We start from the raw sequence: 16,943 nt of genomic DNA on the forward strand, positions 1-16,943 counted from the left end.
CTCAGTTGTGGCAACCTAATTGTGTAATGTATGGCCCCAGCCAAACATGCACAGATGTTTCACAGTACAGATGTGATACTCCCTATACTCCACTCTTCATTGCATTTGCTCTTTTCTCATGCCAAAGTGAATGCTTTATCCTCATTTTTCCCCCAAATGTTAAAAATCTCCTTTAATAGTCCTCTCTGTCAGCTACCTGACTTGCAATTCTGGAAATCACACCAGGGACTGTGAAAGACCAAATCTTTTGAGAGGCTGTAAAAGTTAATAATTCTTTGTCATTAATTGCCACTGTCTGATTCTATTAAGTTTTCATACTTTCCCCCTGGAAAATCCAGTCTAATTCCTGGCATGTTCCCCACCCTTTCCCAGAAAAATGTTCTCCTCCCTATTCCTCAAGAGGCCTGGAAGAATCTCCCTAGTTGACCTTACATTTTTAAATATGCTTTGTTTGCCCTCTCTACTTCCAATATTCTGGGTTTTTTGTTTTTTTTGTTTTTTTACATTTACATCCATTATTATGTTGTGTTTTACTTTAATTCTGTATTTATAATTCAACCATTTAATACCTCTGACTTTGCTTTTATGTTGCTAACTGTCCCAATCCCAGGATTATATATTATATTTAATTAATAATCATTTAGGATACATTTTGGCTTCTTTAAAATGAAGAATGTATTTTATTTTAGTGAACATTTGGTTGACCAAGCAAGCAAGCATTTATCCAAAAAGTCTTATTTATCCAAATAATGCTCTTTACATTTCACTTTTCAGATAAGCTTCAACTTTTACAGTTACACATTTAACTGTATTTAGCTTAGTGTGGTATTTAAATTTGCATAATCTCTTTCTCCACTTGAGGAGATTCCCATCTTTGGGGATTCTTTCAGTAGCTGATAAGTAAGGAAGTTTGTCTTTGTCTAGAGGCACTGTTCAGTGCCTGACAAATGGAAATGTTGTGTATTTTACTGGTTAATACATTAGCCAGCAGGCACATATGGCTGGTAAGTATGTGGAATGTGGTTAATGATGTTGAGAACTGATTTTTAAATTTTATTTAATTTTAATTAATTAAAATTTAAATAGCCATATGTGGCTAGTGATTACCATACTACAGCATAGAAGAGTATTATGATTATTGGTGATACACACAGTTACAGTTACACAAACGGCCATTTTTAGGAAATGAGCAACCAACCAGGTCTGACATTGCCCTCCACGTGCAGAAAAGGATAAAATTCAGAATAAAAAGTCCCTGCTTCTCAGAACTTTTCAACCTAGAAACAATATTCTAAACCAGTAATTCTCAATCTCAATCTAGAATCACTTGAGAGTTTTGAAAAATACCAATGTCCAGATGAAATTAGATATCTGAGATTTGTTTCAAAATAATTAAGACAAGGTGAAGGAGGAGTAGGATGGTATAAATAACATATGCCATGTGTTGATAAATATTGAACACAATGGGCACATGAGTGTTATATGATGTTCTCTATTCTTTAAATGCTATAATTTCATATTACAAAATTCAAAACAATTCCAGATTAACTTAATCATAATCTGAAGCATCAGTGTTTTTTAAGAGTGCCCTACTCACTCCAATGTAATGTCAGTGTTGAATTACTGGTCTGAATAATGTAATCTTATGATACCATGTTAACAAAAAAGGCCAGAAGTATGAAGAATCTGCAAGTTATTTTTCTTTATGAAATGAAGGAATTGTTGAAGTAGAATCAGTATCAGTCATGGATAACATAACTTCTGAAACTTGTCAAAATGTATTGCAATACAGATAAATTTTAACTCTTACAGAAATAATAACCCAACCAACTCACATGCACAGGTAGGCTTACTGCAAACTTTCCTTTCATTAGTTTCTATGATTTGTGACTAACCTCAGACCCACAAGTGAGATGATTTCTTTAGCTTGCTCAACCCTCACTATCAGTGCTCTTTCCTTACAAGCCAGGCTCCCTCACATGTGGCCACTTGTCAGTGTCTTAGATCCACATTTTCTCATCATGTAGCATTCTTTAAATATGGTTAACCAGTCATACTCAAAGCAGAACCCAAGGCATTGTGGATTGAACTAGCATCATTGCATTACTTTTCTCATAAAAGGGATTTTTCCTTTCTTTTTAATAATTCAGCCTATTTGAAAATAACCCTTTTTTTCTTTTCCACATCACCAAATATTTGTGCCACTATCCAACACAACACTGCAGATCAATTAATATTCTATATTTTCCCCAATTGCCCCATGACTTCTAGTTTAATTTACTTTTTTGGCTTTGTTGGACAGACATTTTAAATACTATAATTACTTGGCTGTATGCAATGTGCTCAACAATGCATGGCATAACTTCACAGAATATTTATAGAATCTCATGTTTCACCCAAAAATAATGGAATGAGGCATTCCTATACATTAATTAACAGGAAGTTAGGCTTAACAATCACTGAACTGTTGAAAATATAGACACTTTAACTTCTAAAATGTAGGATTTTTTTTTGCTGACTTATGGTAGTTTTTAATAAATGCATATTTACTTTTGTCCTGATTTACTCATAAGTGGTAACTATAAACCACATAATCACAGGTATGTGACCTTAGAAAGCATCCATAAAAATCAATCAGAAACAAACACAGATCATTACTTAGGGTGGATATTCATTAAACTCTCCTGAGAAGTGTCATAAACAAGCTTTTAATGACAATAATGAATATATATTAAATAAAGGTATTATAGGCTATGGGATCAAAATTAAAGATAAATCTGGCAGGCAGCATAGAGATAAATACACACACACACACACACACACACACATAAGTACATGTAAAACTAGTGAAATGTGAATAAAATTAATGGATGTATCAATATCAGTTTTCTGGTTATGCTATTGTATTATAATTATGCAAAATATTACCCCTGGGGGGAACCAGGTAAAGGGCATATAGGATCTCTGTACTATTTCTTACAACTGCATGTTAATTTATAGTTTTCTCAAAACAAAACAAAAAAAAATTAAAGGGGTAGGCATAAAGAAGTTTATTGAAGAAATATTGGTTAAAATAAAAGAAAACCCACTGTCAGCAAAACTGACCAAGCTGATCAATAAAGCCTTTAATGATTGAGTTGGGGGACTTTAGCTGGAAGCCCATTAATATACAGCCCTAAATTCCCACCAAAGGAAGCTAAATAGTAAGTAAGTAATATCACAAGTTCTTGACTAAATGGGAGATGCAAAAAATCTTGCAGAAAACTTCTTGACTGCAGCTATGACAACCTGTATTTAGGTACCCACATAAGAAATATCAGAACACTGTTTTAAAGTAACACAAATGCTAAACATTGTGTTCCGAAGACTACATGAAAAGATCACTTTTGGAGTGCCTGGGTGGCTCAGTGAGTTAAGTGTCAGATTCTTAGTTTCCACTCAGATCATGATCTCATGGTTCCTACATCAGGCTCTGTGCTGACAGCACAGAGATTCTCTCTCCCTCTCTCACTGCCCCTCCCCCCCTCTTACTCCCTTTCTCTCAAAAATAAAATAAACATTTAATAAATAAATAAATAAATAAAATGCTTATTTAAAACAGAAAAGAAAAGATCACTTTGCTAGGAAAACACTTCTTTAAATTTCTATCAGTTATATAAATATTAGATTATAAGACACATTATTATATGTTACATTATATCTAATTACATGTTGTGTACATATGATAGTACACAAACAAAACCTGGTTGCACATAAGAAAGTAGAAAATCTAGTAGTAAATCATTGATGGGCATTAGCCACTCCAAGTAGCATTTGCATCAAAGTCCATAATTAAACATTCATACTGTGTGAAATAATTTCAATTTAATGTAGAATTCCAACAAGAGGAATGAGAGTCAAAATATTACGATATATTGAATATAGGATTCCATTAGGGAAGAATGAAAAGAGATAAAGATACTAAGAAGATAACTACATCAGGAGTCCTGGAGAGAAAACTAAATTAAGTGTAAGAGACATCAAAGTACAAATAAGAAAAAAAAATAAAGGAGAATGTGGAATAGAATGGATTTGGGCCAAGCTGTGTAGGAAGAGGCTACATGGCTGAATCCTAAATATAAGTCTAGCAGAAAAGGAGAAATTATCATTTGAGACCATTAATGTGAAAGAAGTCTGAATGTAAATTAAAATTAACTACACAAAAGAGGAATTATGTTTTATTATTTTGGAAATGGTGTTGTGTTTAGAGAAAAAAAGGAAAAGAAAATTTCTTGAACGAACCAACTGCAGTTTTTTTTTAATGTTTTATTTTTGAGAAAGAGAGAGCACCAGAATGTTCCTGGGGGGTGGGGGGGGGGGGCGGGAAGGGGCAGAGAGAGAAGGAGACTTAGGTCCAAGAGTGGACCTAAGAGTGGCTCAGGAACCAGGAGATCATGCCCTGAGCCTAAGTAGGATGCTTAAGTACTGAGCCACCCAGGCACCCCCAACTGTATTTTTGATATTTACTTTTGTGTTTTGAGGTTCTAGTAAAAACCAAGGATCTGGAAATCATTATGAAAGGTCATTGTTACAGTGTTTCAGAAGTTGTATGGTTCAACGTATTGGAGAGGAGCAGACGGCTTTGGTGTTTACAGATTGTGAAGAAGATGGGTGTGGGCAGGAAAGGAGGAGAAATAAGGAAGGTAGGGCTGGCTAGCAAAGGCAAAATGGCCAACCACTAATATTTCTGAGTATTTTCTATGCAAGAAGACTGCATTCAAATAAAAACTAAGATCAATACTTATCCAAGAACAGAGATAAAGTTGATGACTTGTGACAAGGGAGAGTTTCTAAGTGTCTACTTAGAGCTATTCATTATTTTGAACACAAAAAAACTAGTAATACTTTATAGGTAAAGCCCAATTTAGCAAAATTCACTTGAGTTAAAAATTTTAAAACAGAAAACAGATTCTTCAATTCACAAATGGTTACCCAAAATACTATTCTGTTTACATAAGTATCTATTATAGATATAATACAACAAAGTCCAGCTGCACATTACCAGATATTCAACTTTAAAAATGCTATGATTTATTGTATGAGGTGTTAAAAATATACAGGTTGGGGCGCCTGGGTGGCTCAGTCGGTTAAGCGTCCGACTTTGGCTCAGGTCATAATGTCACGGTTTGTGAGTTCGAGCCCCACGTCAGGCTTGTGCTGACAGTTCAGAGCCTGGAGCCTGCTTTGGATTTTGTGTCTCCTTCTCTCTCTGCCCCTCCCCAACTTGTGCTCTGTCTCTCTATGTCTCTCAAAAAATAAATAAAAGTAAAAAAAATTTTTTTTAATATACAGGCTAATTGGTAATTGATAAGAAGAAGTATGTCATTACAAAACTAAAGCTCGGAAAGTATAACAGTCTTTATATTCATAAAAACAGAATGAAAACTGAGGTAACCATAAAATCAGATTTAGAGAGAGGTAGTTTACACCCAAGTAAAGCACTTTGTCAAATTCCATTTTATTCACTCAAAAGCAGTAGCCAACATTTTAAATGATGCTGAAATTTATTTTTATTGGGAAGACTAAAAACTTAAGGTTTCACAATATTTTATGAGATTTTCCTTTTAAGGGCACTAGGCTGAAGTCAGGATATGGAAGTTCAGCTTCCACTACTTGGCTGAGTGGACAGACATTACTTAATTTCTCTGGGCACATTCTCTCATCTAGGAAATACATTCATTGAACTGGGTGATGCCTTGGGAGTCTTCTGGTATCTTGATAATTCAGACTTTAATAACCTATTTAAACATTAAAGATTACAACTCATTAAGAGAACGAACCAACCAAGCCTACCTTGAAATCTAAGAATAATGAACTAGATAATGTCATCGGCCCTTTCTTATCACTGCTGTGTATTATGGAACATTTAATGTTCTGTTTGTCTTCCTGGACCCCTCTCCCTACATCCTCTCAGCCCTTCCATTATCCAACAGAGAAGCAATCACTAGTCATTTGAATTCTCTAACTTTAACGATTATATTGCTATGAATCCAGAAACTTTGAAGTGTTAACTCTGGCATTTAGAATTTTAGTACAGTATTTGATTTTTACTTATTTGAAAGTAACTGCCTCAGACCATCAGATATAATAAAATTTCCCGAAAGTACTTTTCCGAATTCCTCACATTGAACTGTGGGTGTAGGAGAGGTGACTAAGCTTATCAGAGTGAAATCAGCCCATCACCTAGGACTTGCAGCTCAGGTGAGTAATATAAACAAAATCTCGGGGCGCCTGGGTGGCGCAGTCGGTTAAGCATCCGACTTCAGCCGGGTCGCGGTCTCGCGGTCCGTGAGTTTGAGCCCTGCGTCAGGCTCTGGGCTGATGGCTCAGAGGCTGGAGTCTGTTTCCGATTCTGTCTCCCTCTCCCTCTGCCCCTCCCCCGTTCATGCTCTGTCTCTCTCTGTCCCAAAAATAAATAAATAAAACGTTGAAAAAAAAATTAAAAAAAAATCTCAAAAATTTATTAAATATAAGTAAACACACAAATGAGTAAAATATTGTTGCTTTTTTTCCAAGAAAAACAAAATTATCAAATAAAACTGCTTCTATTCATTTTATGAGGGATATATTGTTAGCTTGTCGTGCTATCTGCATATTTACCTTTCATGAGGGTCTCCAAATGAAACCACCAAAATTAAAAGGAACTACAATATGTAAATTATCTCTGCAGGAAACTTTATAATATGGCAGAAAGAATGTCATGCCTATCCTCCTAGTTACTGAAAACAGAGACCTGAAATTTCATTGTCATATTCAAATCCCTTTGATTTAAGTTCTGTTCCCTTTTGACTAAATAAATACCCCTCTGTAATGTTCCTCTTGAAAACAAGTGTTTGATGGAAAAGTGGCAGGAGACACCGGAGAAAGAAGGTTAGGCGATGCCCAAGCAAAAAAGGCTGTGGAATGGTAATCTTAAGGGTGATTAAGTGAAGGAAGGTTGTCTCTTACACAACTTGGTCTACAACTTACTCTCCATTTCCGGAAAATGGCATGGGACTTACAGTTCTAGCGACAGTGGCAGATTATTTTAAATCTGTAGCTATCTTTTAGGCAAGCAACATTCCCTATAGCAATAGTAGTAGTAAAATACAAATAAACAGGCAACATAAGATAGAGCTTGTTTTCAGGTGGGGCACACCCATGACATAACTGCATCTACCCTGATATAAAAATAACAACACTTACTGACCCAGACCTTGTTCTAAGTGCTTTATATTCATTAACTCACTTTAATTTTTAGGAAACTACAGAACAGAGAAGTTAAATCACAGCTAACAAGAGAATTAGCAAGACATTGGGGTTCTCCCAGATTTACACTGACATTTCTCCTCGGCAGCCTGCATTCCTCTATGACTCCTATGGATTTCATTACCAAGACTAGTGTGGTCTGCTTCATTGTCTTCTGATTATATTTGGCCAATGGAAGACAACAAACGGAGATTGGAAGGCATAAAGATCGTTTACTGGATGATATTTGATACTGGCTGCAATCTTCCACCTGAGGTCCCCACTTTGCCAGAAGCCTTCTGTCCTGCTGCTCTCCCCAGATTCTGGATTCTTTCAATAGCTCCCTCTATTTGCCACCTCAGGTTTAGAGAAGCTAATGGTTTCCAAATGTGGTCAGACCCTGGATGATTGACCATTTCCTGTTGCTTTCCAACATACTGCTCACCATCAAAGAGTCATCATCAAACTCTCTTCATCTTCAGTTATCCCTTTGAGTGTACCATCTATTTTCTTGTCTGACAGGATAACTAAGAAATAAGATAAATCCTTCAAGATTTATCAACTATTGGCTAATTAAGCAAAAACAATCACACACACACACACACACACACACACACACACACACAATGTCTCTGTTACTTTTTATTCTCCCAAACATCTGAGAATGCAAGAATAAGTTTGGTAATGGTCATCTTCCAAGAACAAAGAATAGTTTAAAAGAAAAGATATCTGTAATTCCCTGAATTTTGAAAGCGGACGTCCAAAAGGTGATAATCCTGGAAATGTGCACAGCAGCAGGACCCCACATTTGGATGCCTAACCTCTGGCTTTCCTGTCATTTCAATCTATTGCAACGACTTACATCTAGATGCTGTCTAGTTTAATGCATCCAGACCCATTTGTATTTCATATTAAAAAATTCCCAAAGTAAACATACCCTGTAGTTGGAGAGATATTAATTGCTGAAGACAGTAAACATACTGAGAACTCATTTTACTTTTGAAAAATATTAAATAAAGGGAGACATCACTTAATTTTAATCTATCCAGTTACTAGTAAAGCTCTCTTTACATGGTTCTTAAAATGTGGAAGCCATTTGCTAAATTATCGGTGTCCTAAAAAATCAAGGCTACATTTTATCTACTTAGTTCCGACTAAGTTTCTGATCACACAATTCTATTTTGCTAAACTTCACATTTTAGCTATCAAAATAAAATCAGTCATTTCTGAAATTTACTTGGTATTCACTGTTCATTTGGTAAGAGTCACTACCCATTGTACTTTTTCTTTTAACTAATAAGAATATACATCAGTTTAATTTGATAGTTTTTCAGGAGGCTAAGAATGATAATCTAAAAGTTTCCTGAACAGTCCAGACAATATAAGAAGCTGCCTCTATAGACATTTGACTACACCACTACGTTTGCAAATAGCTATCACTTTGCAAAAAACTAAGTTTTTATTTGGGTGTCGTTTCTGGCAAAGCTTTAAGGCTACATTTTCAAAGAGCAAAATTCCAGGCCTTTAAAATTCTACTGGCATCCACCCGCCTAAGCTGGACCCTCCTCTACGTTTCCGCAGAGCCTGAGAGAGAGATGACTTCATCTTAATCATTTTCTTGCCCACAGTCATGTAAGATAACTGAGGGGTTTTCTTTTCTTAGAGCATTATGGGATCTCTTGAAGTGTGTGGAGAATAATGAGCTAGAGGAAGAGAAAAACAAAAGAAAACAAAAACTGCAGGGGAGTTGGCAGATTTGACTTTAATGACTATCATTGATTACCAGCTTCGGCCCGTTGGACTCTCCACACAGCTGTATACGTTTCAAACCTAATATTTTACTTTCTAACTGGAACATTTAACATCATGTTGAGGTCTCTAATGTGGATGCTCCACTTCAGATGATCTCTTATCAAGAAATTAAGTTTGGAGTTCTACCAATTTATTATTGTGTGTTTATACATATATATCTTCATATAAACAGATTTTTTAAAAGCGTGCTTGAAGAATAGCTGCCATGTCCTAATTAATTTAGCACCCTCCCTGTTTTCTCTTCACCACTAACCTTTCTACTAAAACACAGCAGAAACTAATAACTATGAAAAAATAACTCCTTATATTCATAATTCCAGCCAATCTAATTCACCCAAGCTTCAAGAAACATACCTAAAACATATTAGAAAGAAAGCTTATGAAAACAAAGAGGACATTTAAATACATTTGAAACATTCAAATTGAGCTGATTCTATGAAATTTTGAAGAGCAATGATTTTTTAATTTAAATCTGTAATCAAAACCCTAACGGTTTTACCACTATCACTTATTCCCTTGTAAACTTTTACAGTAAAAGTAAAATTCTAAGGATATAAGAATTAAGTCACCAAAATACACAAATAGCTTAGAATGATTAAACTTTTAGGAAATGCTAACTTTTTAAAGAAGCACAGCAATAATATCATGTAGGTTAAGATCAGATTTATTAATTTTTAGACCTAAGCTGATTATTTCTGAAAGTATTTTTCCTCTCTTTCATACAAAGTCTTCCCAAGAATGTACTCATATAATACAGATTTTACTTGATGATTCTCGTTCATATGCACACGTAAGAAATAAAAAAAGTGTATCATAAATTATTTTCAAACCCTATGAAAACCAGCGTTCTAATACACGATACCAAATTTACAGAGTAATGTGTAAATTCAGAAATATTATATTGCTGTGGAAAATGTAACATCATAAATGAAAGTTTTGTGAATAATCAGAAACTTTTTTTACATATTTAAAATTCTAAACAGAGAAATTAATAATTGACCCATTCGACCACATATGAATGCATACTCTTACCAAGTAACTTTCTGTTAATTTAGTAACAAATATATCAAAAGGTTTCAAATAGAAATACTTTAAATTTAAAAGCTATGTCTCAAATTTATACAGATGGATCAATAGACATATTTTTGGTTATTTTGTATCTTAAAATACTATCAAACACAACTTACCGAAAGGGAAAATAAATTCCCTACGCTTTTATAACATAAGTGGAAACCATTAGAGAAAGGGGCATTAGATTTAAATTAATTCTGCTTCCACATAGGTAATGCAAATTGAAGGCTGAGACCTAAATGACCTTTACCATTGTAAGTTTTGCTCCATGAGAGCAATAAAATATTCTGCAAGGTTTTCTCCAGTTGGATTTTGAACCTCACCGATGACTAAGATTTAGGAGTAGCGGGGAATGTTGCCACTGACTTTTCTTTATGGTGTTCCTCCATCCCTGCGTGCGGGTTTTAGTTTAATACAACTATTCCAGATAGTCATAAGAGCATCATAACAAAAACAGGAAAATTGTTAGTGCTTCCTTTTCTTTACAACCTTTACAGAAAGCTTATTATTGATAACTAAGCCATACTAATGACTAAAGCACAGAATACGGAGAAATAAGTTGTGACAATAAAATGTGTTTTATTGGTTAAATGCATTAAGTAGGAAATACATCATATCTACCTCAATTTCTAATTTGCGGACTTTGGTCTTGGTTAGTATGTCACCTTTTTTTAAATATTTAATTTAATTTTATTTTTATTTTAACCACTAGAATCAGTCACAAGTACCATAATGCAGGAAATATAATTTAACTGGCCAGTCAAGAATTAATCCTTCTTATTTTATGATTTCAATCAAGGGGGGAAAATGCTACTCTTGATAGGCTCACTTCATGTGCTAATATATTTTCCCAGAAAATATTTTACTATTATAAAAAAACATTATGGTAAAAATATAGAAAATTTGAGAGAGATAAATCATCCACAACTATTAACTCAACAAATATTAAGAATTCCTAAATGTATTTTATTCTCTAATATTTTCCCATTCCTAGCATGCATCATTCATAGATGTTTATAATCATTATAGCAATGCTTAGAAGAGAGACACGCTCTGAAATTTTAGAAATAACTACCTAAGTGAACACAGTGTAAAAACTAAAATACATTATTCTAGTATATTTAAGTTCTCATTTGAAATGAAAACCTAAAAAGTCCTCACATCTTTGTTTCTGGCTGCCATTTTTAATACAGTTAATAAAATTGCACAGCATATATATGTCTTAATATAGTAAATGAATAAAAATGGCACCATTACCAGGCCAGGTACATGTAATAGATTTATATGTGGGACTTTTTACATTATTCAGCTATTAATTCATATACAAGTTATTTCTCAAATTAAAAAAAAAAGTTAATTTTTATATTAAATATGGAATTCGTCTCTCAAATTTCCCTGGATCTAAGGGGAAAACTTTATCTGCTTTCGCGATTTCACTTTTTGTATAACATTACTTTCTTAGAGCATTTAGAACCTATAGTAAACATTATGTTATTATAAATGCCAATGCTTTGATGAAGGGTCCATGTTTCCAAATCACACAGAGGGAAAAGAGGGTAATATACTTAAAACGTTTTTTTTTCTTTTTTCAGTTTATTAGTAGAGATCACCTTACAGGGTGCCAACTTAATGGTTTCCATTGAAAGTTACTATAAGTAAATATTAAAATTTTAAATATTCAGCACTGGGTTTTTAACCCAAATGAAAGTTTTCGCAGTACCATGGCAAGTATTTAATGTTTTTCTTTTTCAAATGAACTATAAATAAAGATAGTTACAAAGATTTCAAAACCATTTCCATTTTTATTTGCATTATTCCTTCCACTCATTGCTAACTTTCAACAATAAGGCACCTTAATTCTAAAGGGAATGCTGGTCTTGACTTTTGAGTGTAATCATTTGAGACACTCATGGAGGTCAATGGTACTTAGAATTTTTTATGTCAGGTCACCATTTTAAAATGTTCACACCTAAAATTAATCTACCACTCTCTAAGAAAAAGACTTAAATGACATTTTTTTTATTCCATAGATTTGAGACACTTAATTTGTTCAATATTCTTCAATAATTATCAAGATCCAATAAACTTTTTTTAAATTCTAAAACAAATGCTGAAAAGCCATAGTCCAGTAACATAGAGATAATAATATTAAAGTAATTATTCTTCCTTTCATAAAACATGATTGAATTATCTGGAAAAAATCACAATACGGTACCAGAGTTAGAGTGGGTAAGACATTGCTCTGTATTTAAGTTCCAGCTTATTAAAGTAATACTTGCTTGTCATTCTGCATAGCCAAGCATAGAGGCAGATATAATTTGATAACAAATATTTTATGATTATTGTAACTATAAATATTTCTAATTTTACAAGAATCTAATATTATTCCAAACCTTATAAAATCCACATCCCCAAACCTCCCTTCTTTTTAAATATAATTTTGATTTTTTAATAAAATATGTAGTTATTCAACTAATTTGAATAAGAAATATTTACATATTTACACTGTATATTGCCTGCATAAAAAGTAAAGTTAAATTGACTAACCTGTTTTCATTATTTTAACTAAAAGTGGACAGTTTATACCTATTACTACATTGCTTGGAGAACAATCAAATGTAATTGAAACCAAGTAATTCACACTATTTATAGACATTTTTTCAGAATCACCTGCTTTGTATAGATTGTTTTAAGTGCAGTTGTAAAGTTTTGATTTTTAAGAGTTCCTTTGAAGACATCACAGATGTTGGCTTTGCTAATAATGCTGGAAAGCATAGGAGGTTCAAAGTTGCAAAAATGTTTAACACATATAAAAAATAACAATGTGCTTCTCCATTAAACTTGGCTATTTTCAATTGTCAATAAACTATAATGAAAGCCCAAAGTCCATAAATAGTTGTTTCTAGACACTTAAGCTTCTTGAGTTTGCATATGTGTGTGTTTGGGAGGGGGGGGGGTGCAAGTAAATGCACACTGGAAAATGTTACACATTATAGTTTTTGCATCGTTACCATGAATAAAAATTTAGGTAATTTTTTCAATATTTTATGCTGCTTAAAATTCTATTCGAATTTCACAGGGTCATGCACACATATACATACACATACAATCTGGATATTACAAGTAAGGATACAGAATTTTGGTTCTGACTTTGCCTTGGATTTGTGTACTACATTTACTTTCAATTATAAACATATAGTAATTATAAACTTTCTAACAAAATATAAGTGGTCTCTACTATTCATGATACAATTTTAAAATTTCAAGAGTTCAGAAATTAATCTAATTTTTAAAAATATTGAAATATTAAAACTGTGCTACAAGCAATATGAGATATACATGTTAATAACATGTCAAAATTATAGTGTTTTTCTACATTGCTTTAGTTTCCACTGGATCAGGATGCCCTTATAATACTATGATATGAAGTAACTGTAACATTAATATGGAAGACCAACTGAAATATCACAGGAGAAAGATATCTTGAATCTAAATCTATCTAAAGATCTAACAAATATTAACACAAATAATGAAACTGCCAAATCAAATTTTATTTTTAATGAGTATGCATATATTTAACTGAAAACCATCACCATCTTTCCTTTTAGTTAGTCAAAAAGTTCTTTCAAAATGTCCCAGCATGAATGGAAAACGCTCATCCTAACTCCCCAGTGATTCTACCCTGGGTGATGACTAACTGTATTTCCCACTCAAGATCTCATCTATTAATACTTTATGTAGCTGATGCAAATTTTTGTGCTTGTTTTTCCAGCATGCTAATTAGTTTCAACATATAAATATAAACTTAGTTTGTTATATGGTTATTTCCCACCAAAAGAGGATAGCACTATTAGTTTTCTTAAGAAACTTATCACAATAATTCAAGGGAACCTGTTCTTGAATCCCACTTTCTCTATTTGCCTCTGACCAAAATAATATGTGCCTATATGAAAATTCGGTTTACCAGAAGAAGCGTAGGTGCATTGATTCAGTTCAGGAAACATAAGGAACAGCCCATCATAGGTTTTTCACTGCATGAAGTTAAATGAACAGTAAGAGATTCTGTGAATTGCAAAAATGGACTGACTAACCTGAACTGGGATCTGCTTCCAAAAAAGTTACATTGATATCAAATGCTGAGCGTAAGACATGAACACTATTTTAAAACTGACTTAAAAAAAAAATGAAGATGGAAACCATGGTTAACCTCTCAACTCTGTCTTAAGAGAGTTTCACTTACAGTTGGTAAAAACCATTAGAAATGAATGATACTGCTGGTAAGTTTCTAACATAGAAACTAATTTGTGATGGAGCATTAAAAGTTCACCCCTGACCTTGAAAAGTAGAAGCTGAATTTTAAGTTTGTGATAGAAGAATGTATCTCAGGCTAACGCTGAAGAACCAGTGATAGCTCAGCTGCAAAGGCACATGAAGTATGCGCCTCAAATTGCCATTTACGTGGGATCTTACCTAAAGCGTTATAAAAAACAAAAACAAAAACAAAAACAAAACACGTTCCAATCCTTCACATTAATATCTGCAGTTACTTTCTAGGACTTGTTAAACCAATCCCGCAAAGGAAGAACACTACGTAAATATTATACTGACCCAATGACACTTTCCAGAAAGCTGGAACGCAGGTTGCGATAGCTACAGAAGAAAATTCACAACTCCCCTAATTGTAAAGTATCTTTTAACAATTTCACAACGTACAGATTGTTAAGGGCCTTAAGGAGTTGCCCGAAAAACTTCAGTTCGTCGGAACTGCTACAGTTTACTTGGCAGTCTATGCTTTCCAGCATCTGCGTTTAGTAAAGTTCCCTTTTGCGTGGCTACTCAAGTTATGCCCACGTAGATCAGCGCCTCCGGCGCGCACCCTCGCACACCAGCCTCAAGCACGTAGAGAACCAACATTACCCCGGTTGCTGTGTGTTTCCAGAAACTTGCCTCCCCTAATACTCAGCTGGAGGAGAGCTTACTTTCCACATTGGCAACTCAGAGATTCTATTTAGATTAGCACCACACGAACACAACTACGATTAAAAAATCGGTTTTTTTCCTCAAGAGTTTGATCATGTATTTATTTACCAATCTCTGACACATTCCTTAAAATCATCTGAATTCCTAGATTGTCTTCTTCCCCAAGAAAGGGAAATTTTTACCATTTAGAATAGGGTGCTATTTAAAGAACTCTGAAATCAGAATAATAAAAAAAAAAACTAAAACTTTTTTTTCTCATACGTGCTGCCAAGTTCCACTGCAAGTTCCAAATATTGTGCAATAATTTGGAAATCCAGTTAACGATGGGAAAAATCGAGCCACTCGGAGTCGGGAACTTGCAAGGGAAAAGTCAAGGAGCGGCAGCCGCACGCACGCCCAGCGGACGCTGCATCCCAGGGTGCACTCCCCTCCCCACCTCTCAGATGGAAGGTCACGCTTCGCAATCGATTTCACATACTGTCACTTGTCCTTTTTTTTCTTAACCCTCTGGTAAACTAGTTGGAACCTTGGAGAGCTTAACGCCGTTGGCTGCAGGGTTGCGCTTGGAGAAACACGTGCCCCCAAGTAACAGGACGAAAGCAGCCCCACCGAATCTGGCGGCGGGGAGCCAGAGAGGGCAAGACGTATACCATATTCCCTGCTTCCTCACAGTAGTGTGAGAATCTTCCCAGTCATCTCCCCGCCCCCTTTCGCCGACAGTGCCCGGCGCGCCCTTACCTGAACTATCGCTTTTCCTTTTGCCGCCACTTCTCTTCTCCGCCTCCGCGGGTGACAGCGCCTGGCGGCCGTAGTCCCCTGGCGCGCACGCAGCCCCGGTCGGGGTGCTGGAACCCAAGCTGGAAGAATTGGAACACAGGACCGGCGGGCTGCTCCCCAGCTCCGGGGGCCCTCCCGAATCCGGCTGGAGGCAGAGGCTGTGACGAGCCGCACTCGGGGGGGAGGACATCTGCGGGAGGTGCCAGTTGGTTTGCAGAGCTTGGTGCTGCTGCTGCTGGTGGTGGTGGTGGTGATGATGGTGGTGATGGTGGTGCCCCCTGTGATGCTGGCTGGCAAACATGCCCTCCTCGTTGGGGTATCCCGCGATTATGCAAGACGAGGAAGAAGTGGAGAGCTCGGGGTAGGACATATGGTCAGATCTTCCATGGAGGGCGAGAGAGGACTGGGAAAACGGGTGCAAGCCTTGCGCCGTGGCGTGAGGGCTGCGCAGGCAGCCAAAGAGCGGGTGTTCCATAGCATGCAAGTCTCAGGTTCCAGGCAGAAGACTTCACGATGGTTCCAAACGCTACCACCCTGTCACTTTTCACTAGAAATCGTGTTTTCCCCCTCCCAAATAAATAGCCGTTTCTGCAGAGCTCGGATAATTCCGGTCCTGAGCCCTAGCGGCCAGACTCCTTTACATATAAACACTCGGACCTGGAGAAGCTTCCCTTCGAGCTACTCAGATGTCAAGAGTAGGAGAGGTTGAAGCCAAAAGAAGGTGGTCCCAGAGAACTGCTTTCAGGGGGAAACGGCTCTGAGAGGTTATAAATAGAGTGTAATGTGAGCTGGGGGCTGGCTTAGGAGCCCGGCGCTGACCACATGCAAACTCCCTCCAAAACTCCCGCTCAGTCTGCGCCACGCGCTCCCTGTTCCACTTCCTATCTCCCGCTGGACAAACGCAGTGCGTCCACGCCCGCCCGCCCTTGCCAGCCGCCAAGGCTGCAAGCGGCGCGCCTGGCGCCTAAACCCGAGCCCGGGCGTACAGCGGTTCTCCCCTCCCGGGCCCGGCGGCCAAGGTGCTCCGCGGCGCACGT

General features: G+C 36.1%; 1 protein-coding gene across 1 annotated transcript in view; it reads right to left on the bottom strand.

Annotated features, from left to right (window-relative positions):
* Positions 1–16,644, bottom strand: part of MEOX2 (mesenchyme homeobox 2) — a 66,297-nt gene extending 49,653 nt beyond the window's left edge. The window contains exon 1 of the mRNA XM_043589015.1: positions 15,868–16,644. Within this exon, the coding sequence (XP_043444950.1) occupies positions 15,868–16,381 (514 nt within the window). The 5' untranslated portion in view covers positions 16,382–16,644. The remainder of the gene's footprint in view (positions 1–15,867) is intronic.
* Between the last annotated feature and the right edge of the window lie 299 nt (positions 16,645–16,943).

This window comes from Prionailurus bengalensis, chromosome A2 (genome assembly GCF_016509475.1).
Source record: "Prionailurus bengalensis isolate Pbe53 chromosome A2, Fcat_Pben_1.1_paternal_pri, whole genome shotgun sequence".
In the NCBI taxonomy this organism is placed as follows: Eukaryota; Metazoa; Chordata; class Mammalia; order Carnivora; family Felidae; genus Prionailurus; species Prionailurus bengalensis.